The sequence below is a fragment of the Electrona antarctica genome (genome assembly GCF_951216825.1).
Source record: "Electrona antarctica genome assembly, chromosome: 18".
In the NCBI taxonomy this organism is placed as follows: domain Eukaryota; kingdom Metazoa; phylum Chordata; class Actinopteri; order Myctophiformes; family Myctophidae; genus Electrona; species Electrona antarctica.
The window spans coordinates 5,257,811-5,282,431 of NC_136799.1; the positions used below are offsets into that span (position 1 = coordinate 5,257,811).

Below are 24,621 nucleotides of genomic sequence, written 5' to 3' on the forward strand. Positions count from 1 at the left end.
CCAATACTGTTACTTCTACTCCACTACATCTCAGAGGTAAATATTGTACTTTTACTCCACTACAATTACCTGAAAACTTTAGTTACTAGTTACTTAAGTGTAAGGCCTCACTCCTCACACCTTTCGATCTAGCATACAACATTGATGCATGCTAGATGTAAGCAAGATGTAAGTGTCATGGCCGCCCCAATGCATTTCCAATGGAAGTCACATGGTTTGATACAACATTTTGGACAAGCTGTTGTATGGCTTTCGGCTGTGTTTCGACTGCCCCCCTCCCCCTCATACAACACAAATGTTGTGTCAAACCATGTGACTCCCATTGGAAATGCATTGCGAGCTTGCATCAGCTATACATCTCATACAACAAGCATACATCAATCTGTTGCGACCGTGTGAGTCAGGCCTATGGCATTGTTGTCTCCACCAGGCCGAAGGCATGGGGAGAGTATGTTTTGCACTCTGTCCGTGTGTGTGTGTCCGTCCTTCCTTCCGTCCGTCCGTTACCAGCTAATCTCTGCCACCGTTGGCCCGATCCATGCCAAACTTTGCACACACTCCCTGGATGCCAACGACAAAAACCTCTGCCCCAAATATTCTTCAACGGCCTGTTATAGCGCCACCATGAGGCCGATTTAGGCAAAACACATTTCTGTAGATTACTCGTACACATTTTATCCATACATCACACAATTCGGTATACACTATCTCCATAGTCATGTGATCAACACGGATCTGCACCATTTCCCATCTTCCATCCTGATTGGCTAAGATTGGCTTCCAAAGCTCACATGATTGGTCCGTTTCGAACAAAATGCCACAAATCACAAACACAGTGAGCAATTTCCGTGAAATTATACACGCACATTTCTACTAGGCCGAGGACGACATGCCACTCATTTTTTCCCAAATCAGCCTCATGGTGGCACTATAACAAGCCAATTCCTGTTTTTAGCTATAACTGCATCGATCTGTATACAACTTAAGTATGCGCACTCCCTAGAGGCCATGGAAAAACATTGTCCCTGCATCCCTCCACATCTGCCGGTTATAGCGCCACCATGAGGACGATTTCTGCAAAACACATTGCTTATGTCGCACAGATTTCATCCAAATATCACGCAAATCGGTACACATCTCTGTAGTGATGTGATCAAGACGAGTCCGTTGGATTTCTCAGCTTCTACACCGATTGGCTAACATTGCCTTCCAAAGTTCCAAAGAGTGGCCCGTTTCGTTCAAAATGCTGCACATGTCATCCAGAATTCTATTCTCAGAGATGAGTGATCTGGCTCTGCATTTCCTCAACAAAATGAAATGAAAACAAAAACAAAAAAACATGTTTATATTACTCCTAAACATTTTGCCAAACATCTCACACAGTCCTATCCTCCTGGTGGAGACCTGTGCCCAGAAGGGCACTTTTTCTAGTTTTTAACCCATTCTGGGCGGGAACCCCTTTTGGTGTTAGCATTATGACTGACATAGAAAAATAGCTTTTTCAGAAAACTGCCAGGATGTAGAAGACATTTTTAGAATCTGATCTCAGGTCAAAATGGGTTAAATGATTCTCAAACGTGCATTCTTCTTTTTAGTATTATGTTTGTCTCAATTCGAGGAGAGTGCAACTCCACACTCGTTCAGCACGTCAACCATTCCTTTTGATGAATCAAGATAAGCAACTGTGGGTTTTTGTATCGTTTTTATTTCTTTTGTTGTTCATCCATTGTTGTTTTATATTGTCCATAATTGGACAATTATTAGAATTATCCATTATTGTTTTTTTGTAGTCGTTCTTATTGTCGTCGTGTGCGATGTATTATTCCAATCATTATCATGTCCTGCGTACAAAAATAACATTTTCAATAAAATATAAATCATTTTAAAAAGAAAAAAAAAAGGAAAACAAGACTAGGTCTAACGACGGCATGGCTTCTCTGGAGGATGGATCTCTGTCTGACCTCTGATGTCATAGATTGGTCAGGTCAGTCTTGCCCAAATATGGAGTGAAGGCGGGACAGTAGATCTTACATTATGAATTCCGACACACACACACACACACACACACACACACACACACACACACACACACACACACACACACACACACACACACACACACACACACACACACACACACACACACACACACACACACACACACACACACACACACACACACACACACACACACACACACACACACACGAAAAAATATTCAGTAAAGTGGTTCGCGAGATTAGCTGGACAGAGACAGACACACCCTCTTCTAGATCAACGGTTCTCAACTTTGGGTCCAAATGGACGTTTTAGTACGGCTCTGTAACTCTGAGAGTGTGTTCAAAAGGAACCATTAAGGACACGTGCACACTCTAAAGAGTCACGTTAACCGTGAGGACTTTACATTGCAGATTGGGGATCGAATGGGGGTCCGTGGCCCAATGCATATCAAAGTGGCGGTCTTTGAAATGAAAAAGAAAAAAGTTAAAAAAAAAAGAAAAAAGTTGAGATTTACTGTTCTATTTGGGCCCGCTTCCTTGGAGCAATGGCGTTAAAAAAAAAACACACCAAAAAGCAGCCGACACCGATCAAGCTAGCGCGGACGTTCCGTCGATCATCACGGGTCGAAACATTTCATAACGGCTTCCCAGTCGAACTTGAAGTTGAGGAACGATCGGGACGAGAACAGCTGCTCGTAGTCTCTGTTGTTGTACAGCGCCAGGTGGCCGTTGGTGGGACTGCAGAAAACCGGCTCTGTGGGAGAGAGCACAAGATTAAAGCTGCTATAAGTGCAACCACTTCATTAAGGAGCTATGTGTGTCTGTCCCTAGCTGTGTCCCTGGGTCCCTGGCTGGGTCCCTGGCTGGGTCCATGGGTCCCTGGCTGTGTCCGAGCACGAAAAATAGCGTTTTTTTTTTTTCACAACCAAGTGTCTAGATTAACACTAAAACATTCCAGGTGACTAAAATGTGACTAAAACTAAATTAAAACTATTCAAGAGACTATGACTAAAACTAAAATCTATATTTGCTGCCAAAAACAACACTGCACCGGGCGCTCCAACCCTGGGAGCTGAGTCAGCAGGATGCACAACAGACACATGTGTGTGGGGGGAGGAATTAATTGGCTTAACGACTCAATTGGGGAGAAAAATGGGTAATATATGCTAGTACATAGATTTGTTCCCCCCCCAAAAAAATAAATAAATAGGGAAGCCCTGGGTTAAAGTGGTAAAAGTAACTTTGGTAGGTGGTCAGAGAGGAACTGGCAGTAGCGAATCCATTCACTTTGAGCAGTCATTATTTAAAAAAGATTTATATATATATATATATATATATATATATATATATATAAAATTGTAACAATTGTGTAAAATGTGATTGTGAGATCTGTTTGACCATAGAATGAGAGTGAATCACGACTCGTGGTTCCTCCATTACAGAGCACAGAGGAAACAGCACCAAGATAATGGACAATCTCCCCCAGGGCCAGACAGATAATGGACAATCTCCCCCAGGGCCAGACAGGCAGCTGCACAACCCAAAGATAATGGACAATCTCCCCCAGGGCCAGACAGATAATGGACAATCTCCCCCAGGGCCAGACAGATAATGGACAATCTCCCCCAGGGCCAGACAGATAATGGACAATCTCCCCCAGGGCCAGACAGATAATGGACAATCTCCCAGGGCCAGACAGATAATGGACAATCTCCCCCAGGGCCAGACAGATAATGGACAATCTCCCCCAGGGCCAGACAGATAATGGACAATCTCCCCCAGGGCCAGACAGATAATGGACAATCTCTCCCAGGGCCAGACAGATAATGGACAATTTCCCCCAGGGCCAGACAGATAATGGACAATCTCCCCCAGGGCCAGACAGATAATGGACAATTTCCCCCAGGGCCAGACAGATAATGGACAATCTCCCCCAGGGCCAGACAGATAATGGACAATTTCCCCCAGGGCCAGACAGATAATGGACAATCTCCCCCAGGGCCAGACAGATAATGGACAATTTCCCCCAGGGCCAGACAGATAATGGACAATCTCCCCCAGGGCCAGACAGATAATGGACAATTTCCCCCAGGGCCAGACAGATAATGGACAATCTCCCCCAGGGCCAGACAGATAATGGACAATTTCCCCCAGGGCCAGACAGATAATGGACAATCTCCCCCAGGGCCAGACAGATAATGGACAATTTCCCCCAGGGCCAGACAGATAATGGACAATCTCCCCCAGGGCCAGACAGATAATGGACAATCTCCCCCAGGGCCAGACAGATAATGGACAATTTCCCCCAGGGCCAGACAGATAATGGACAATCTCCCCCAGGGCCAGACAGGCAGCTGCACAACCCCAGGTTCTACCAAAGCCCAAACTAAAGTTTCTTTCTCTCTGAACTGAATGTACCTTTGTCAAAGTTGTCCTGTAGTCTTCTGGGTTGAAATTTGCGCTCTTCTTTCTGTGGGAATAATACAAAAACATCATCATCATCATCATCAAGGTATGACATTCATGAGAGCCTGATCACACCACATGACATTCAAGATCTTTCTGGAGCTACTAAGAAACTCAGTCTTGAGGTTCTGCTCTGCTCTCACCCCGTTGCCATTGGCTCCTTTCTTCAGGCTCGGAGAATCTTGGGACTTGCGACTGCCTTTCATGTTTGGAGTCTATGGGGGGGGGGGGGGGGGACCAAAAAGAGGAATGTTACTTTACTTTGCACTTGACACTTGCTTTTAAGAAAGCTTGTCCAACGCGCTTAGATATCAATGCGTGGTTATTTCTTCTCCAAGTATATTGCTATCAGAAACGTATTGATGGAAGATCTGGTGATCGAAACATTAAGAGCACAACACAACAAAGTGGAGCTGCATGTTTAACCAGTGTGCAGACTTTATCATATTTTCAATTATTTTGTATATGTTAACACAGTCTGTGGAGAATGCGTGTATGAGTGAGTGACAAATGAACACCTTTGCTAATGGTGATGAATCTCACTTGCAGTATTATCTTTGTCCATAGGATGGCGACAAAGACCACATAATGAAAACAAATCGTCAGACAGGCACTTCCAACTGTAACTCAGTCACAGCTTCAACTGTCAACAGTAAAGCCAAGAGACAGTCACGGCCACACAGCCAACTCAAGGTACGGCCACGGAGCCGACTTGGGGACCCAACACAAGGACAACACAAGAGACGGTCGCGGCCACACAGCCAACTCAAGGTACGGCCACGGAGCCGACTTGGGGACCCAACGCAGCTCCTCCAAGGAAAACAAACAAATTAACGGAGCTGAACGTGAATCCCCCCCACCGCCCACCCCTTTTTTTCCCTCACTGTATATGTTTCTTTTCCCTTTTTACCTCCTTTATGATGAATTCCTGTTCTGTCCTTTGTCTATATAGAAGTGTCTATTTGTACGTCTCTAAATGTTTTTGATGATTTGAACATGGTGGACCCTATTGGAAACAAGTGTAATGCTTAATTGGGTCGTCCACTCACAGTTAACAGCCTTTGTATTGAGTTTGTGCTTGAAATGTACTGTAATTCTGAAAACTGTTTGATTGATTTTTCAATCAATCAAACCAATAGACACACATCTACAGTAGCTGCTTGACAATGAATTCATGGAGACATGAATTCATGGATATTCTTTTGTTTTTTGTCGCATCCCTGAGCCAATAATTTGATGCTTAGTTTTCAATTAGTTTCCATTTAGTTTTCCTCAGTGAAAAAAAGGTAGTCGACAAACATTTTTCGTCTTAGTTTTAGTCGACAAAAACAACACTGCCTGTTGAAGGGAGTCTGACCTTGGCTTTCATGCATTCGTTGAGCTCGTACTGGCTGAGCGGTCCCAGCAGGGTCTTCTGCGGCCTGGTTTTGCCCCACACGTCTCCCAGCAGCGCGTCCGGAAGCTGTGGCCGTCTGTGTTTGGACCTACACGGGGACATGAAAACAAAGAATTTAGATTACTCATGATATATACAAAAAATAAACTGTCTAACTCACTCAGAACTCAGAAAGAAAAGATATTTGGATTTGGACTAAATGGACCAAATATGTTAAATCAGACTTTTGATAAATAAGAAAAAAAAACAAGTGAATTTATTGTGTCTCCACCAGGCCGAAGGAATGGGGAGAGAGTAGGTTTTGCACTCCGTCCGTGTGTGTGTGTGTGTGTGTGTGTCCGTGTGTGTGTGTGTGTGTGTGTGTGTGTGTGTGTGTGTGTGTGTGTTAACAGCTAATCTCCGGCAACGTTAACTCGGTCGATGCCAAATTTTAATTTGCACACACACTCCCTGGATGCCAACGATGAACCTCTGCCAGACAGACAGACAGACCCAGGGACAAACATAGGTGTCTATAGGAGTGGTTGCACCACTCAACAAATAAAAATAAAACATACATTGTACATGAAAAAAAGAAGAACAAAGCGCTACATTCCCTAAAGTTAATGAACTCATTTGGAGTGGTGGCGATGTCCACGATATATTGACTCATGCACCAGTACAATGATAAGCAAAACCCAACACAAAACATGTTCTTTTCAACTCTGCAACCAAGATATTCCAAATACCGCTTTGGAGGTTTGTTTTGGTGTGTAAGCACTGGCAAAAAAACGCTCACACCAGCTCGCACCCAAAAGAATTTCACAATCCAGTAGCCGCATCTTCCCAACCCTAGTACCGCTCGGGATTCGAACTCGGGTCTCCCGTGTGAAAGTCCATTAGACCAAAAAGGATATATCCCTCTGGACTGGGGGAGATATTAAGTATTTTGAGGCCATCAGGCTGAGGCTCTGAGCCAAAAAGTATAATAATTAAAAAAAAAGAAAAACAGTTTACCGGGCTTTCTCCGAAGGTTTGCAGGTCGCTCCGGCGCTGCCAGGGAAGTCGTCGTCGCTGTCGGTAGACTCGCCCTTCAGCCTGGCGATCCACTCCCTCAGCGGCCTGCGGACCAACGCACAGGTCAAAGGTCAAACAACCACGTCACCTCAATCTATTCATGTTACTTAACCCGTTCAGGACGGGAACCACCTTTTGGTGTTTTAAGCGTTATGTTACACTTTAGCTGTTGAGACAAAAAGCAGATCTACAAGCTCCGAGTGCCGTGCTTGCGAGCTTGTAGAAAATGTGGCGCAAATCTTTGAATATATACGACTCAAATCTTTGCTTCTGGAGGGTCCCTGGACCCTTGACATAGAAACAGGTTGAGCACCACTGACATAGAAACAGGTTGAGCACCACTGACATAGAAACAGGTTTTTCAGAAAACAGAATATAATATAAAATATCTGGTCTCGGGTCTAAACATTCAGTCTGTGGCGCCTTACGAGCTTGTAGAACTGCTATTTTTTTGAAAATGTATGAAAACGTGTGCAAATCTTTGAATATATATTATTTCACAGCAAATGTTTTTAACTCAAATATTTGCTTCTGTGGGGTCCCTGGACCAACATATTTTCAGATGGGGGGGGGGGGGGGTCCACAGCCAAATACATACAGTATAAGATTTGGTGTCCATAGTTTGAGAACCACTGATATAGAAACATAGGTTTTTCAAAAAACAGTCATGATTTAGAAGACATTTTGTAGAATCTGGTCTCAGTCCTAGATGGGTAAAAGCTGCCATGCATTTCTATGGTAAAGACGACGCCAGAGAAGAGCTCCTGTTCCCACTTAGTCCGTCAGGCGACAGGCTTCTTTTGTTTACCCAATAATATTACCCAATATTTGTATTGGCCTAAAATATTGTCTATTGTCTAGTATATACATACATTCATGAATCCACTTGCTGACCGGCTGTCAGTATTGAGCAATTTATTTTATAGGGGTTTCTTGTGTGGACACGGCACAGGTAACCTGACTCCGCCAGATGGGGCAGCAGAGAGTACACTGGGTTCCCCCCTCCTGCTCCAATCTGGGAACTCTCAGGCAGACTTGATGCCCGGCCACAAAACGGCCTGGCCAATCAGCAGCAGCTAGACGCTAGAAGCTGCTGCTAGAAGCTGCTAGAAGCTGCTGCTGATTGGCCAGGCCGTTTTGTGGCCGGGCATCAAGTCTGCCTGAGAGTTCCCAGATGGGAGCAGGAGGGGGGAACCCAGTGTACTCTCTGCTGCCCCATCTGGCGGAGTCAGGTTAACAGGGCCCCTCATAAGCAAAGGACTCTCTCTCTCACCGTATGAAGGGAATGGCCATGAAGAACTTGTTAGGAGGCAACCCCAGCTTGGATTTGGGCGTCATGTCGTTCCGGTGACAAGGCAGCTGCTCAATGGGGAACCACTCGATGTTCTACAAGAGGGAAAACACCGACGTGTGACAAGGCAGCTGCTCAATGGGGAACCACTCCATGTTCTACAAGAGGGAAAACACCGACGTGACAAGGCAGCTGCTCAATGGGGAACCACTCCATGTTCTACAAGAGGGAAAACACCAACGTGTGACAAGGCAGCTGTTCAATGGGGAACCACTCCATGTTCTACAAGAGGGAAAACACCGACGTGTGACGAGGCAGCTGCTCAATGGGGAACCACTCCATGTTCTACAACAGGGGAAAACACCGACGTGTGACGAGGCAGCTGCTCAATGGAGAACCACTCCATGTTCTACAAGAGGGAAAACACCGACGTGTGACAAGGCAGCTGCTCAATGGGGAACCACTCCATGTTCTACAAGAGGGAAAACACCGACGTGTGACAAGGCAGCTGTTCAATGGGGAACCACTCCATGTTCTACAAGAGGGAAAACACCGACGTGTGACAAGGCAGCTGCTCAATGGGGAACCACTCCATGTTCTACAAGAGGGAAAACACCGACGTGTGACAAGGCAGCTGCTCAATGGGGAACCACTCCATGTTCTACAAGAGGGAAAACACCGACGTGTGACAAGGCAGCTGTTCAATGGGGAACCACTCCATGTTCTACAAGAGGGAAAACACCGACGTGTGACAAGGCAGCTGTTCAATGGGGAACCACTCCATGTTCTACAAGAGGGAAAACACCAACGTGTGACAAGGCAGCTGCTCAATGGGGAACCACTCCATGTTCTACAAGAGGGAAAACACCGACGTGTGACGAGGCAGCTGTTCAATGGGGAACCACTCCATGTTCTACAAGAGGGAAAACACCGACGTGTGACAAGGCAGCTGTTCAATGGGGAACCACTCCATGTTCTACAAGAGGGAAAACACCGACGTGTGAAAAGGCAGCTGCTCAATGGGGAACCACTCGATGTTCTACAAGAGGGAAAACACCGACGTGTGACAAGGCAGCTGTTCAATGGGGAACCACTCCATGTTCTACAAGAGGGAAAACACCGACGTGTGACAAGGCAGCTGCTCAATGGGGAACCACTCCATGTTCTACAAGAGGGAAAACACCGACGTGTGACAAGGCAGCTGTTCAATGGGGAACCACTCCATGTTCTACAAGAGGGAAAACACCGACGTGTGACAAGGCAGCTGTTCAATGGGGAACCACTCCATGTTCTACAAGAGGGAAAACACCGACGTGTGACGAGGCAGCTGTTCAATGGGGAACCACTCCATGTTCTACAAGAGGGAACACATCCGGGTGTGATTTCATTACGTCAGATCAGAGCTGATCAGGCTATATAATACCTTACCTTATATAATAATGATTTCATTACGTCAGACATTACGTCAGACCACAGCTGATCATGCTATATAAAACCTTACACCACTCAGTTCACACGGGTGTGATTTTTTAATTATAACTAGAGGTGCAACAGTTAATCAAACTAGATTATAAAACACTCAATTGTTGTTTTTTAGAAAATGGCTAAAATAGCAGATCTACAAAGGGTTTTTTTACTAGGGGATGTAATAGTGAATCAAACTAATAGATTTTATCGATTACAAGAATAACCAATTCTAATCAATCAATTTTCAGAAGTAGCAGAAATAGCATATGTACAGGATCAACAAGCTTGTTGGAACGACTATTTTCCATATTCGTGGCACCAGTTAGACTAACTGATTTAAAAAAAACAATTAGATTTCAATTGAACTAATCGAGAAACTAATAGAATGATCACTAAAAAGAATAATCGTTGGTTGCCAGTCTTAATGAAAAACGTCCAACATTAGGCAGAAGGCGGGTGGGTGAAAGACGTGGGTATATATATATATATACGATATGTACCCTGATCTCCTTGCGGGTTTTGGGGTTGAACTTGGTGTCCCTGGACGTATCTCTAAGGACACGTCCTTAGAGATACGATCTTTGATGTCGAAGCTCGTCTCCTCCAGAACCTGTAAAGACCACGGTCAGAGTCACAGAGGAGCGGTCGCAGAAACCGCTTACATCTCCACATGCTAACTTTAAAATATGTCTTCTAAATCCTCCAGTTTTCTGAAATACAGGTCTATGTTTCTATATCAGTGGTGCTCAATATTTCATGTCAAGGACCCCAACAATTATATGCATTTGGTCGCCGACCCCCCCATCTGAAAATATGTTGTTCCAGGGACCTCCCAGAAGCAAATACTTGAGTTAAAAACGTTCGTTCTGAAAAAATATATATTCCAAATTTGTGCCATATTTTCACGATTTTTCAAAAATAGCAGACCTACAAGCTCATAGCGCGCCACTCGGTGGCGTGCTATGAGCTTGTAGATCTTCCATTTTTAAATAGCTAAATTATAACATAATGTTCAATAACTCCAAAAGGGGTTCCCGCCCAAAATGGGTTAATCAAAAGTAGCAGCTCTACAAGCTCAAAGCGTGACGTGAACCAACATCGTTTAGAGCTTGGAGATCTGCTACGTTTGCTAGTTTTTGCAGTTGAATCCTGAAATGTAAATCTGTTATAGACATAATGAGGTTTTACACCTGATTTCAGTTCAGTTATACACCTGCACACTCAAGGAAATGACCGAAAGGGCCTTTCTGTGTGGAGTTTGCATGTTCTCCCCGTGTCCCCTAGGGTAGGTACCCTCACAAAAAACATGCAGTAATCCTGCTCTCTAAAAACCCCTCCCCCTGGCCAGCCGGGGCGCCTGATGGAGGGGAAAGGAACTGGATGGAATAACGTGTTCCTTCCACGCGCTACATCCAACCAGGGAAACTCCCCCCCTGTCAGGTGTAAAGGAGCAACTTGGACACTCAGGCATGAAGGAAGCATGAGTTCAAGTCCGTTGCTCTCCCCATGTCCCCCAGATATGGGGACTAGGTTGGCGGAGGGTGTGTAGAGCCCAGGATCACATTAGATTATTGACACAGGGGTGAAAAATGGGTTACAAAATCATGGGATAAAAATTATAAAGAAAAAAAAAGAAAATGACCTGGCATCTATCGGGGCTGTCAAAGCAATGTCATTTTAGTTGACAATCAATTGGCATACAAAGAAATGACTGACAAGTGACAATGACCCGGAAATGTGTCCCTGGAACTACATATTTTCAGATGGGGGTCGGTGGCCAATTACAAATCATTTTGGGGTTCCTCGACATTAAATAGTTTGAGAACCACTGACATAGAGAGAAACACAGGTTTTTCAGAAAACTGTCATGATTTAGAAGACATTTTGTAGAATCGTCCTCAGGTCAAAAATGTATTAACAGAAGAGTGACTGACTCACTTCTCGCACGGCACAGTCGTGCGGCGCCTCATCCTCGTTGACTTTTCCCTTGGGGAATCCCCACCCTGACTTTGCCAAGTAACCCTGAACCAGCAAAACCTACAATGGAGTGACATCAAAGTTAGTAGGAGTGACATTATATGGCTCTTTTTTCTCGACTACTAAAGGATAACACATGGCTGCAATTTGCAACACAGAGTTTTTGAGGGCCGCTAGGCTAGACCCTCCTATGCACAGCTTTGTGTGTGTATTAGGGCTGCACGATATGGACAAAATGTCATATCTCGGTATTAATGCCGAATATTGCGATATACGATATCCGATATTACCGTTGAAATGCCGTATTCCATATGTCTATAAGTGTTGCAACATTGAAAATTAAACATTAAAAAAAAAACGCGACCACGTGAATATGCTTGCGTTGTTGCCCCACGACTTCTCCGCGCGTAAAAAAAAAAAAAAAAAGAGGTCTCGTTGAAAATTATAAACTATAGGCGCGTTAAATCACTGCCCGTTTGGAAAGGACGTTTAGTGTGTATGAGCACGGAGTGTGCTCAGCTGATTGGCCGAGCACGGAATGTGCTCAGCTGATTGGCTGAGCACGGAATGTGCTCAGCTGATTGGCCGAGCACGGAATGTGATGTATGATGATAAGAGTTTTTTTTAATGGGTTGAATCTAGAGTTGCAACAAAACCAGCCATCGACAGACCATACACCCAAACAGAGACGTTCTCTGGTTGTATTAAACGACGTTAAACTCACCAACATTGCAGCTGTACGAAAAGCTCGAGTTATCCTCTTTCTATCTGCAATGTTTCTGTTTCATAGAAATCTACCATAGTAGACATGTTATGAGCTACTTTCTGTCAAGAACTTTGTTGGAATTGTTGGAAAAGTGTTTTCAGTAACGCAACGTCTCGCTGCCTCCCGGATTAATGTAAATTTCAAAACAGGTGGTGCGCACTACGCAAGGCCAATGAGTGATTTCCAACGAGCGCTTCCAAACTCGAACACTGAAAACGATCACATGCACGGAATGCATCGACAGAAAGCAGCTCATAACATGTCTACGGTGCTGGTGCAGACGCGTACGGATCATAACGTATCAATCATTTAGCTGGGGCGGACAGACACCACAATGAGAGCCAGTGCTAGAATCCATTTACTCACGTGTTCTAGAGTTTCGTCTAGAATGATGGCGCCGTAGGTGGGGACACCCATCTTATATTCCTTCCACTGTTCGATGACTTTCTGGACATCTTGCCCATGAGGCAACAGGAACGGACAGTGTTGGAAAAGTGTATTGCTGTCAAGGAGAACACTAGCCATGCTGGACAACAGGGACCTGCTGTCCAGGAGAACACTAGCCATGCTGGACAACAGGGACCTGCTGTCCAGGAGAACACTAGCCATGCTGGACAACAGGGACCTGCTGTCCAGGAGAACACTAGCCATGCTGGACAACAGGGACCTGCTGTCCAGGAGAACACTAGCCATGCTGGACAACAGGGACCTGCTGTCCAGGAGAACACTAGCCATGCTGGACAACAGGGACCTGCTGTCCAGGAGAACACTAGCACTGCTGGACAACAGGGACCTGCTGTCCAGGAGAACACTAGCCATGCTGGACAACAGGGACCTGCTGTCCAGGAGAACACTAGCCATGCTGGACAACAGGGACCTGCTGTCCAGGAGAACACTAGCACTGCTGGACAACAGGGACCTGCTGTCCAGGAGAACACTAGCCATGCTGGACAACAGGGACCTGCTGTCCAGGAGAACACTAGCACTGCTGGACAACAGGGACCTGCTGTCCAGGAGAACACTAGCCATGCTGGACAACAGGGACCTGCTGTCCAGGAGAACACTAGCCATGCTGGACAACAGGGACCTGCTGTCAAGGAGAACACTAGCCATGCTGGACAACAGGGACCTGCTGTCCAGGAGAACACTAGCACTGCTGGACAACAGGGACCTGCTGTCCAGGAGAACACTAGCACTGCTGGACAACAGGGACCTGCTGTCCAGGAGAACACTAGCCATGCTGGACAACAGGGACCTGCTGTCCAGGAGAACACTAGCACTGCTGGACAACAGGGACCTGCTGTCCAGGAGAACACTAGCCATGCTGGACAACAGGGACCTGCTGTCCAGGAGAACACTAGCACTGCTGGACAACAGGGACCTGCTGTCCAGGAGAACACTAGCCATGCTGGACAACAGGGACCTGCTGTCCAGGAGAACACTAGCACTGCTGGACAACAGGGACCTGCTGTCCAGGAGAACACTAGCCATGCTGGACAACAGGGACCTGCTGTCCAGGAGAACACTAGCACTGCTGGACAACAGGGACCTGCTGTCAAGGAGAACACTAGCCATGCTGGACAACAGGGACCTGCTGTCCAGGAGAACACTAGCACTGCTGGACAACAGGGACCTGCTGTCCAGGAGAACACTAGCCATGCTGGACAACAGGGACCTGCTGTCCAGGAGAACACTAGCACTGCTGGACAACAGGGACCTGCTGTCCAGGAGAACACTAGCCATGCTGGACAACAGGGACCTGCTGTCCAGGAGAACACTAGCCATGCTGGACAACAGGGACCTGCTGTCCAGGAGAACACTAGCCATGCTGGACAACAGGGACCTGCTGTCCAGGAGAACACTAGCCATGCTGGACAACAGGGACCTGCTGTCCAGGAGAACACTAGCCATGCTGGACAACAGGGACCTGCTGTCAAGGAGAACACTAGCCATGCTGGACAACAGGGACCTGCTGTCCAGGAGAACACTAGCCATGCTGGACAACAGGGACCTGCTGTCCAGGAGAACACTAGCCATGCTGGACAACAGGGATGCGCTGAGACCTTGTAGATCAGCTATTTTCGGGGTGCAACGCTGCCCCCTTATCTACTGGAGATGAGGCGTATAACATGGATTTCTTTCTTTCGTTTCTTTTATCCCACGATTTTGCAACCCATTCTTTCACCCAGTGTCAATTCTAATGTAATCCCGGGCACTACACTTCCTCTGCCAACCTGGGGAGTGACCTCATGCTTCCTTCTATGCATGAGGAGTCCAAGCTGCTTCTTTTTCACCTGACAGGCGGAAGTTTCCCCGGTAGGACGTAGCGTGTGGAGGAACACGTTATTCCGACCAGTTCCTTTCCCCTCCATCAGGCGCCTCCATCAGGTAGTTTAGAGACCAGGATTACTGCATGTTTTTTTGTGAAGGTAAGGATTAAATCTCCTGAATACTGCCTTTGGGTACGGCATGGAAAGGAAAGGATTTGCATTTCTTTCACCATAATAAACGCTGAATTCATGGTCTTGATGTCTACGTGGCTGGTAAACACTCTACTCTAGGGGTGTAATAATAATAATAATAATAATGAATTGCATTTTTATAGCGCTTTTCCAAGTGCTCAAAGCGCTTTACAATGGTTCATTCATTCATACATTGGGAGGTGAAGCGGCGAACAGTCGACGCCAGCGTCCTCACTTCCCACATTCACACACCAATGGTGGCGAGCTCACACCGACCAACTCATTGGAGGCAATGTAGGGTTCAGTGTCTTGCCCAAGGACACTTCGACATGTGGACAGGAGGAGCCGGGATTCGAACCGCCGACCCAGGGATCATTGGACGACCTGCTCTACCTCCTGAGCCACAGCCGCCCTACATACGATATAGTAACATACGATATAGTAACTGCATCGAAATATAAGACAAGTATATAAATGTAAACAGCAAATATCGTATCGTTTGCCTTTGTATCATTTTGCAATGGGAAAAAAAATCGGTATCGAATCGTTTTGCAATTGGGTTTGTCCATGTGTTCAAATACAATGTCCATCTATTTGCCAGAGAATCATTGTGTTTACTTAGTTTATATCCATAATATTAAATCTTTCCCTTAAAAAAACCTGCGCTATACACAAGTTTCACACATATGCAATGTATTTGCTAAATAGTTACTGTATCGATTTCAAATCATTGAATCGTATCGTATCGCCATAATGAACCAATATCGTTCATGTATCGTATCGTCAACCGTGTGTTAAAATGTACTCCCTTACTCCCTCACTCCATCCCTCCCTCTGATTAACCTCGCGTCACCAGGCTTTCCACCTCGGAGGACAGCCTGGTCTGTGTTCTAAAATCGCTGTGTGAACCGGTCTGGAGCGGATGATAATTTAAGTCATAGTACTGATTCCCCCCCTTGGTTTCCTGCCAGATGACTACAAATCATTGACTATAAACATGACGAAAGTTACCATCCGCTCCCGACCGGATCATAAACCCGAAATGGAATGCTGCCCAGGCTACCCTCAGAATAGATAGAAGGATATCGGCCTTGGCGAAGTCCCGGATGCCACACTGAGGCAGGCCCGGTTGGTTCATCATGCTGAAGTCCAGGTAGAACCAGTGGGCCAGCTCGATCTGGAAGCACACGCGGATGGCATTGTCCCTCTCCTCACTGGGGATGTGCAGGATGAACCGACTGGATCACAACCCCCCAAAACAAAACAAAAGAATAAGAAATGCAACAGACAACAAAGTGTCAACTGGGTGACCATAGCAACCATGCTCATTTGTTTTGGTACGGACAGACACGTAAACTAAAAATCACACCCGTGTGAACTGAGTGGTGTAATATAGCCTGTCTGACGTAATGAAATCATGTCTGACGTAATTAAATCACACCCGGGTGAACAGGGTGAACATAGCAACCATGCTCATTTTTTCTGCACAGACTAACAAAGCCAGTTGTAGGAGTGATTTACACCACTCAAAAAAATCATGTCTGACGTAATGAAATCACACCCGGGTGAACAGGGTGAACATAGCAACCATGCTCATTTTTTCTGCACTAACAAAGCCAGTTGTAGGAGTGGTTTACACCACTCAACAAAGCCAGTTGTAGGAGTGGTTTACACCACTCAAAAATGGTAAAGGGGGTCCCAAAAGGGGCTATAATGGGGTCCCACTCCCAGAGATTAAAATAGTTTATATATCACTGCTAGTTTAGGTAACACAATCAGGTTCACACACCCAGCCATGTTCACAGATACGGGAAATGGTAATGTAAGTGCATTTAAAGGGGAAAACCACCCATTTTCAACATTTTACTATGTAATTAATATACCTTAGAGCTGTTGTGTGGAAATAATAAAAAAAAGTCCCCCCGATTCTGTGTTTCCTAGAACTGTAAGTATGAAAAAAATCACACCCGTGTGAACTGAGTGGTGTAAGGTCTTATATAGCCTGTCTGACGTAATGAAATCACACCCGGGTGAACAGGGTGAACATAGCAACCATGCTCATTTTTTCTGCACAGACTAACAAAGCCAGTTGTAGGAGTGGTTTACACCACTCAAAAATCATGGTGAAAAATCATGGTGAAACGCATCTTGATGACATCATCAAGATGTGTTTCACCATGTTAATGATTTTTTTCAGATCTCTAGTTCTAGGAAACACAGAATCGGGGGGACTTTTTATTATTTCCACACAACAGCTCTAAGGTATATTAATGACATAGTAAAATGTTGAAAATGAGTGGAATGCCCCTTTAAGTACTTTTAGGAAATGTAAAAAGTGTACCTTTCTACTCGTGTACGGTATTTCATTTCTCAGTATTATAGGCCTTCTACTCCACAACATTAGTCCACTACAACTTGACAAGTTGACAACTTGAGTTACTTTGCAGATGATGGACGATTGAGTTACTATCAAATTTAAATGAACAACTGCAGGCTTTTATAAAGATAAAACATATCAAACTATGAAGGGTCCCGTCCTTGACATTAAAAAACAAAAAGGGTGAGAAATGAGAATCACTGACATTAAAGCATTAACCCATTTTGGGCGGGAATCCCTTTTGGCGTTTTAAACATTGTTATAATTTAGCTATTGAAAAATAGCAGATCTACAAGCTCGTAGCGCGCCTGCTATTTTTGAAAAATCGTGAAAATATTTATTTCAGAAAACTGGAGGATTTAGAATATTTTTTTTAAATTTTGAGGTCAGGCCTAAATGGGTTAAACCATAGACTGTCAGAGATGTATTTATTCTGAGTTCTGACAAAGTCAAATGTTGGGTAAACATCCTTGGCTTTAGGGCAGAGGTTTTCAACTCTTTTCATTTCAAGGCCCATTATTTACTCAGCATTTGAGATACGGACCTAGCCTGGTTAATAAACCAGACCGAATCAGCCGTTGGCAAAAAAAAGTTGCCTACCAGCGGATTACGGTCTGGCGAGGCTCAGTAGCACGCCTCTTTCCTACAGCAGAGAACAGGTCGGACCAATCGGGACACGGTATGCAATATAGGCGGGCTTTGGTGCAGTGACGTTCAATGCTTGAGACCTTTGACTGACAGTAGCTCTGACCAATTGCGTCAAAGAGAAAATGTTCCCCGGGAAATGAAATCCAAGTGGAGCCAGCCCAGACTGATATACCGCGACAGTGTTGTGTGATATTAGTCTGGCTTATTAGCCAGGCTACCACGGACCACCGTGTGATGACATTGAGCCACGGACCACCGTGTGATGACATTTGAGCCACGGACCACCGTGTGATGACATTTGAGCCACGGACCACCGTGTGTTGACATTTGAGCCACGGACCACCGTGTGATGACATTTGAGCCACGGACCACCGTGTGTTGACATTTGAGCCACGGACCACCGTGTGATGACATTTGAGCCACGGACCACCGTGTGATGACATTTGAGCCACGGACCACCGTGTGATGACATTTGAGCCACGGACCACCGTGTGATGACATTTGAGCCACGGACCACCGTGTGTTGACATTTGAGCCACGGACCACCGTGTGATGACATTTGAGCCACGGACCACCGTGTGATGACATTTTAGCCTCGCTGTCCCACAATTAAGACTATTGTGTTATTGTTGGATAAGATTGTCCACAATTCGTTGCTGCCTGTATTGAGGCAAACGTTGATAAAAAATAGCAGACCTACAAGCTCGTGGCGCGCTATGAGCTTGTAGATCTGCTATTTTTCAACAGCTAAAGCACAACATAATGCTAACACCAAAAGGGGTTCCCGCCCAAAATGGGTTAACAATAATTTAACTCTTGAGAGCGTAAATGAAACAATTAAAGATCTAATGAAAGGCCATTTGTATAACATCTCTCATTTAGCTGGGGACCACCTGGAACCCCCTCAAGGACCACTCACTGGGGTGGTCCCCGGACCACTGGTTGAAAACCACTGCTTTAGGGTAAACCAGAGTAATCTAGTAAGAGAGTGGTGAGTGGTGACACGCTTTGATCACGCCGCAAAGCGGGTGCCTATGGGCGATAGTTCCAAACATTGCTCCTATGGCTGGAACTATTCCATTGAGATAGAATGAGCACTTCCGCATTCCATTGTTACAATGAGAGTCAACGGGAGTGTCATTACTCATTGTCATTTGTGGCAGCGGTGGCCGAACGGATAGCGGCGCGGTCTAGATACCGGAAGGTTCCCAGTTCGAATCAGCCGTCCGACACGTTAAAATTACCACCGCTGAAATGCCCTTGAACAAGGCATCAACCACTACGATGAAATGTGTTCTATGAGCAGGGCCTGGCTGGAAACAAGTTCTTGAGCTTAGCCCAGATACCCTGGGTAAATATAGATTTCATTTCATTTCATTTCATTTCATTTCATTTCACTCTCGTATTAGATGTATATGGCTACATTCATGAAGATGCATGGGTCATGGGTGTATATTGTTTTGTATGGCTACATTCATGAAGACGCATGGGTCATGGGTGCATATTGTTTTGTATGGCTACATTCATGAAGACGCATGGGTCATGGGTGCATATTGTTTTGTATGGCTACATTCATGAAGATGCATGGGTCATGGGTGTATATTGTTTTGTATGGCTACATTCATGAAGATGCATGGGTGCATATTGTTTTGTATGGCTACATTCATGAAGATGCATGGGTCATGGGTGCATATTGTTTTGTATGGCTACATTCATGAAGATGCAGAGTGGGAGGAGAAGAATTACGTGAAGACGTCTCATGCAGACAACAAGATAGTCAGTCTCAGAGATATACACAAAAATAAAAAAGTACAGAATCGATCAGTCAGAAGACATCTCTGAGATGGTCAACTGGTGGATCAGACAGAGAAGAACCAGGCAGGGTTTTGATTGATTGATTGATTGAAATATTAGCAGTATTATTAACAGTTTGCAGAATTACAGTACATTTCAAGCACAACTCAATACAAAGACTGTTAACTGTGAGTGGACGACCCAATAAAACATTACACTCGTTTACAAGAGGGTCCACCTCGTTTAAAATGTGATTGGACCAACCAGGGTGATTCGGAACCAACTAGGGTGGTACGTGGTTGGTTCTTCCCTAGCTCTGGTCCATAGCCTTCTACTGCTTCTACGATTCTGCACTGCAGGGCAGAATCGTCTTCCCCATGTCGCCACACCGCAAAAAAAAGTTCTTTGTTCGCCACTTACAATAATAAACCCACCCCCACCCCGCAAAAAAAGGTTATTTGTTCCCCGCTTACAGCTAAAACTAATCCTAACCCTGGCCTAAAAAAAACCCTATAAACCTAAAGTAAGTGGGACCAGCTGGGGAATCAACAACATATAGGTTACCTTTACCCTGTTGTGATGATCATTAAGGTTTACCTGCAGAGGTCGTCCAGAACCCCAGAAGGAATCTCGACCCGTTTGGATTCCATGGAGTCAGTCAGTCAGTGCATGTATTTATATTAAAAACATCAGCGGCAGAACAGAACCATGCACGCCGGCCGGGCAGTGATGGTGATGATGATGCGGAGGATGATCGATAACCTCCTCCAGACCAGAACCCGGGTGGGGGGGTGGTATTCACAAAGTTATTGATCAAAGATGATCGGCTGTAGATGGAAAACAACCGCCATCATCACATCAAAGCAGCAGCGTAGCGACGTCACCTCAAAGTCAGCCGCGGTGGGAATAAAATATGCGATCCGGCTGGTGCCTTCACAATAAAAGCTATGATGCTTGACTCGAGAGCCATAGTGACAGAGTTAGCTGTTCATTGAATGCAGCCTGAACTGACAACTGGGACAAGCTGGAGTTGGAAATGCATTGTTTTCAACGAGGGCGGCGCAAATAAGAGCTATTTTAGGCATGTGTGCAACATGACATGAACAACTAAAGTCTCTGTAATGTTTATGTTGTATTATTACTAAAACAAAAAAATGGATTTAAGAAAATGATTAAAAAATAAATAAATCTGGAATTCAAAATGTACTTGAGTAAAAAGTACAAATTATGTATTGGCATCAAAATGTACTAAAAGTACCCAGAGTGTAAGGTACTCTTTATGCAGAATGTCTGATCTACAAGCTCACAGCTATTTTCAAATGGCCAAAATGTATATAGGGCTGATTGAAGTGTATGTTTTGTAATAGGCCTATTCCAAATCTACCTAGTATCTAAAGCTATCAAATAAATGTAGTGGAGTAAAAGTACAATATTTAATTTGATCTGATATGTAGTGGAGTTTGCATATTGGAAATACTCAAGTAAAGTACAAATACCACTTTCCACTACTGACAATCACATTTGGAAGAGTGGCTTTTGTAGCCTTTTGCATTTTGTAGCCCAATGAGTGTTTTTCATGCAACAATGATTCTAATCATGAACCCCCCCTAGTTTGACCCCTCACATGCTACTTAAAGCAGAATAAAAATGTGTAAATTTTGCCTGCATACAGGCCTAGGTTGTTAATCCCCAGAAGCTGTTGAGGGCTGATTTGACCATTTTGCAAAAAGCATTCACATTCTTTTAACTTTTTCTTTTTCCTTTTACTAAAGTAGGCCTGCCTATCAATAGGCCTACTGCAATGGAGAAGGTTGTTTACAAGAACAAGTACGGAATTCAAAATGTACTTGAGTAAAAGTACAAAAGTATTTGTATAAAAATGTACTTGTCTTAAAGTACCAAATGTATAAAGTATACACTCATTATGCAGAATGTCCAGTTTCACAAGTGTGTAATTTGTATAAAAAAAGACGATCTACAAGCTCACAATGCCTGCCGTTTCCTGCAAGTGGATTTGATTGAAAATTGTATTAACAGTATGTAGAATGGGTACATTTCAAACGAAAGCACAAGTCAATACAAAAACTGTGTGGACGACACCATGATAAAGCATTACACTTTACAACAGGGTCCACCATTTTCAATTCATCAGAACATTTAGAGACGTACAAATATACACTTCTGTAACAAAAAACAGGAAATCATCATATAAAGAAAGTAAAAAGGGAAAAACATATACAGAAAGGGGAAAAAGGGGTTCGGGGGGGGTTCTCCAACTTTATTTACAGGGGCCAGGTTCGAATTGCAGCCGTCCGTAGGTGCCCTTTGAGATCGGTTTTGAAGGAGTCAAGGGATTCACATGTCTTAATGACTGTTGGTAGGGCGTTCCACATTTTGGTGGCATTGGAGCGAAATTAATTTAGTCCCTTGTTTGAGCCGAATCTGGGTTGCACATGGTTTGTTGAACTCCCTCTGGTGTTGTGGGTGGACTTCGTTGACATTATATTAAGGAAGTATTTACATGATGGGTATCTTGGTGGAGTAGCGAATCTTGTGGACCAGACCCATTGCAAGATGCTGTACTCCATTCCAGCCTGTCAAAATGGGCAGGGGTGAGGTGGGTTTGGGGAGTGAGGCCAAGTAGTAGCCTAGTGGTTAGTGAATACTGGACTTATATTTATTTGACAGGGACAATGCTAATTAATCAACACGTCAGTTTTCACATCCATGTAAATGGGCCAGTTAGCCAGAAGTTAATTTCCATCTTCGGTAGTCCCTGAGCAGGCTCTTAAAAATTATGATAAAACTATCCATACAAAAACATACAATACAATAAAACTATCCATACAAAAACACATACAAGTACATACAATACAAGAACTGTAAACATGGTACAGGGGACAGAACAACCACAGAGTGATGTGAGAAGTGACACCAGTGATAAATAGAGCTGATCATTACTCATGATTACAGATTTGATTTGTTTTTAGCCACCTCTTCAGGTTGAATGTGAAGGTCAGATAGTTGGAGGTCTCTCTTACTTCTGTAGGGACTATGGAGACCGTTCCAGTGATGGGAGGCTCGAACAGAGAAGACTGTTTTACCAAACCATCTGGATGGCACTTTGCAGTGCCCTCTGGTAGTTGCCCTTGTTGCTCTGTCACCACTGTCCCTTCGATCTATGAGCATGTCAATGTCAGGGTCTGTGGATTTATGTGACAAAAACATACCGACATATTTTGTGTGTGTGTGTGTGTGTCGTGTGTGCGCGTGTGCGCTCAAATGCAAACATGAGTTCCTCAACCAATCAGATACATGGACAGGCCATGGCTGCAGTTAGACATGCCCTGCCTAGTCTGCTTAATGCTTAATCTGCTTAATGCTCCACATCCTGACACAGTACATTTAGTTGTATGTCAAGTAGTGAACATAGCTGATCTAATGTTGGCCTATTATCTCATTCCCAGAATAGGAATGCTAGGGTCCATTTGGTTACCAACATACCATCCATCTACCATCATCCACAGAAGGAGGAGACGGGTGGGGGACCACGGACAACGCTAACATAAAATTACATTGTAATGGGTTATAGAAAACACTATAAGTGGCTTGTTGAGGGGAATGAAAATAACTCATTTTCTGAGCTATGATTCGATTACTTTTACTTTATTAATGTATTATTGTTATTATATATTTCTTCCCCGCCCAACTGTATTAGTTTAATATAGACTATGCTATAAAACAGGTCAAACATTGGCCTGAATGTCAAACATTGGCCAAAATAGTTGAAAATAGTTGATCTACAACAGGGTTCCCCAATTAATTTTCCTCGAGGGCCATATTTTGACTAGGGTACCAGGCTGGGGGCCGAGTCCGCACGCGTGAGGTCGAGGTCTTGCCCTGAAAATTCATTTTCAGGGTAGGACCCCATTTGAAAAGGATGCCCAGTTTGACATGCATAGGCTACTGACCCCCATTTAATGCCATTTATATCTGGGACCCGCCAGGGGGGGCGCTCCGCGGGCCGCAAATGGCCCGCGGGCCGCCTATTGGGGAACCCTGATCTACAACCACTCGCAAGATCTGCGGTGTTCACAATATTTAACTGTGGAACCAAGTCAAACTAAATGTAATGACTCAACTCCTACATTTCCTGTGCTTGTCAGAGTGGGGGTCCCGAAATCTGATTATTTTGGGGGGTCCCCAGTTCAAATATGATTATTTTGGGGGGTCCCCAGTTCAAATATGATTATTTTGGGGGGTCCCCAGTTCAAATATGATTATTTTGGGGGGTCCCCAGTTCAAATATGATTATTTTGGGGGGTCCCCAGTTCAAATCTGATTATTTTGGGGGGTCCCCAGTTCAAATATGATTATTTTGGGGCTGTCACAGCCTGAGTGAGAAGGTTGAATGCCACTGCTGTAGATCATCAATCTTAACCTCCTATAGAGTAAAGTGTATATTGTGCATATACTCTTTGCACGTTGGCCCACTGAGGGATGATGGTAGATGACTACATGAACCCTAGCATCCGTATTCTCTGAGCATGTCATACACAAACATTAGATCAGATATACACTACTTGAGTTGACATGCAACACTTTCACATATCCGTATTGTGTTGAAACAATTTGTCATCAGAGCCTGCAGTACAGTTTACAAAAGAAACATAATGGGCGGCGGTGGCTCAGGGGTAGAGTGCCTGGATGGGAACCGCAAGGTTGCCAGTTCGAACCCGGGCTCCCCCAGAGTTACTGTCGAAGTGTCCTTGAGCAAGACACTGAACCCCTAATTGCTCCCGATGTGCTAGTTGGTACCTTGCATGGTTTCCGCTGCCATCGGTGTATGAATGTGTGTGTGAATGGGTGAATGTAATGCACAATCTATGTAAAGCGCCTTGGATAAAGGCGCTATATAAAT

General features: G+C 44.7%; 1 protein-coding gene across 1 annotated transcript; it reads right to left on the reverse strand.

The window, feature by feature from the left end:
• Window positions 1-1,667: 1,667 nt before the first annotated feature.
• LOC306941709 (m7GpppN-mRNA hydrolase-like) lies at window positions 1,668-20,584 on the reverse strand. Its single transcript, XM_079527323.1, is given in 12 exon segments — window positions 1,668-2,754; window positions 4,419-4,470; window positions 4,610-4,681; window positions 5,824-5,950; window positions 6,859-6,963; window positions 8,192-8,304; window positions 10,177-10,223; window positions 10,226-10,286; window positions 11,615-11,713; window positions 12,786-12,913; window positions 15,968-16,119; window positions 20,298-20,584. Coding segments are annotated over 12 exon segments (1,146 nt in total). The 5' UTR covers window positions 20,351-20,584; the 3' UTR covers window positions 1,668-2,617.
• Window positions 20,585-24,621: the final 4,037 nt, after the last annotated feature.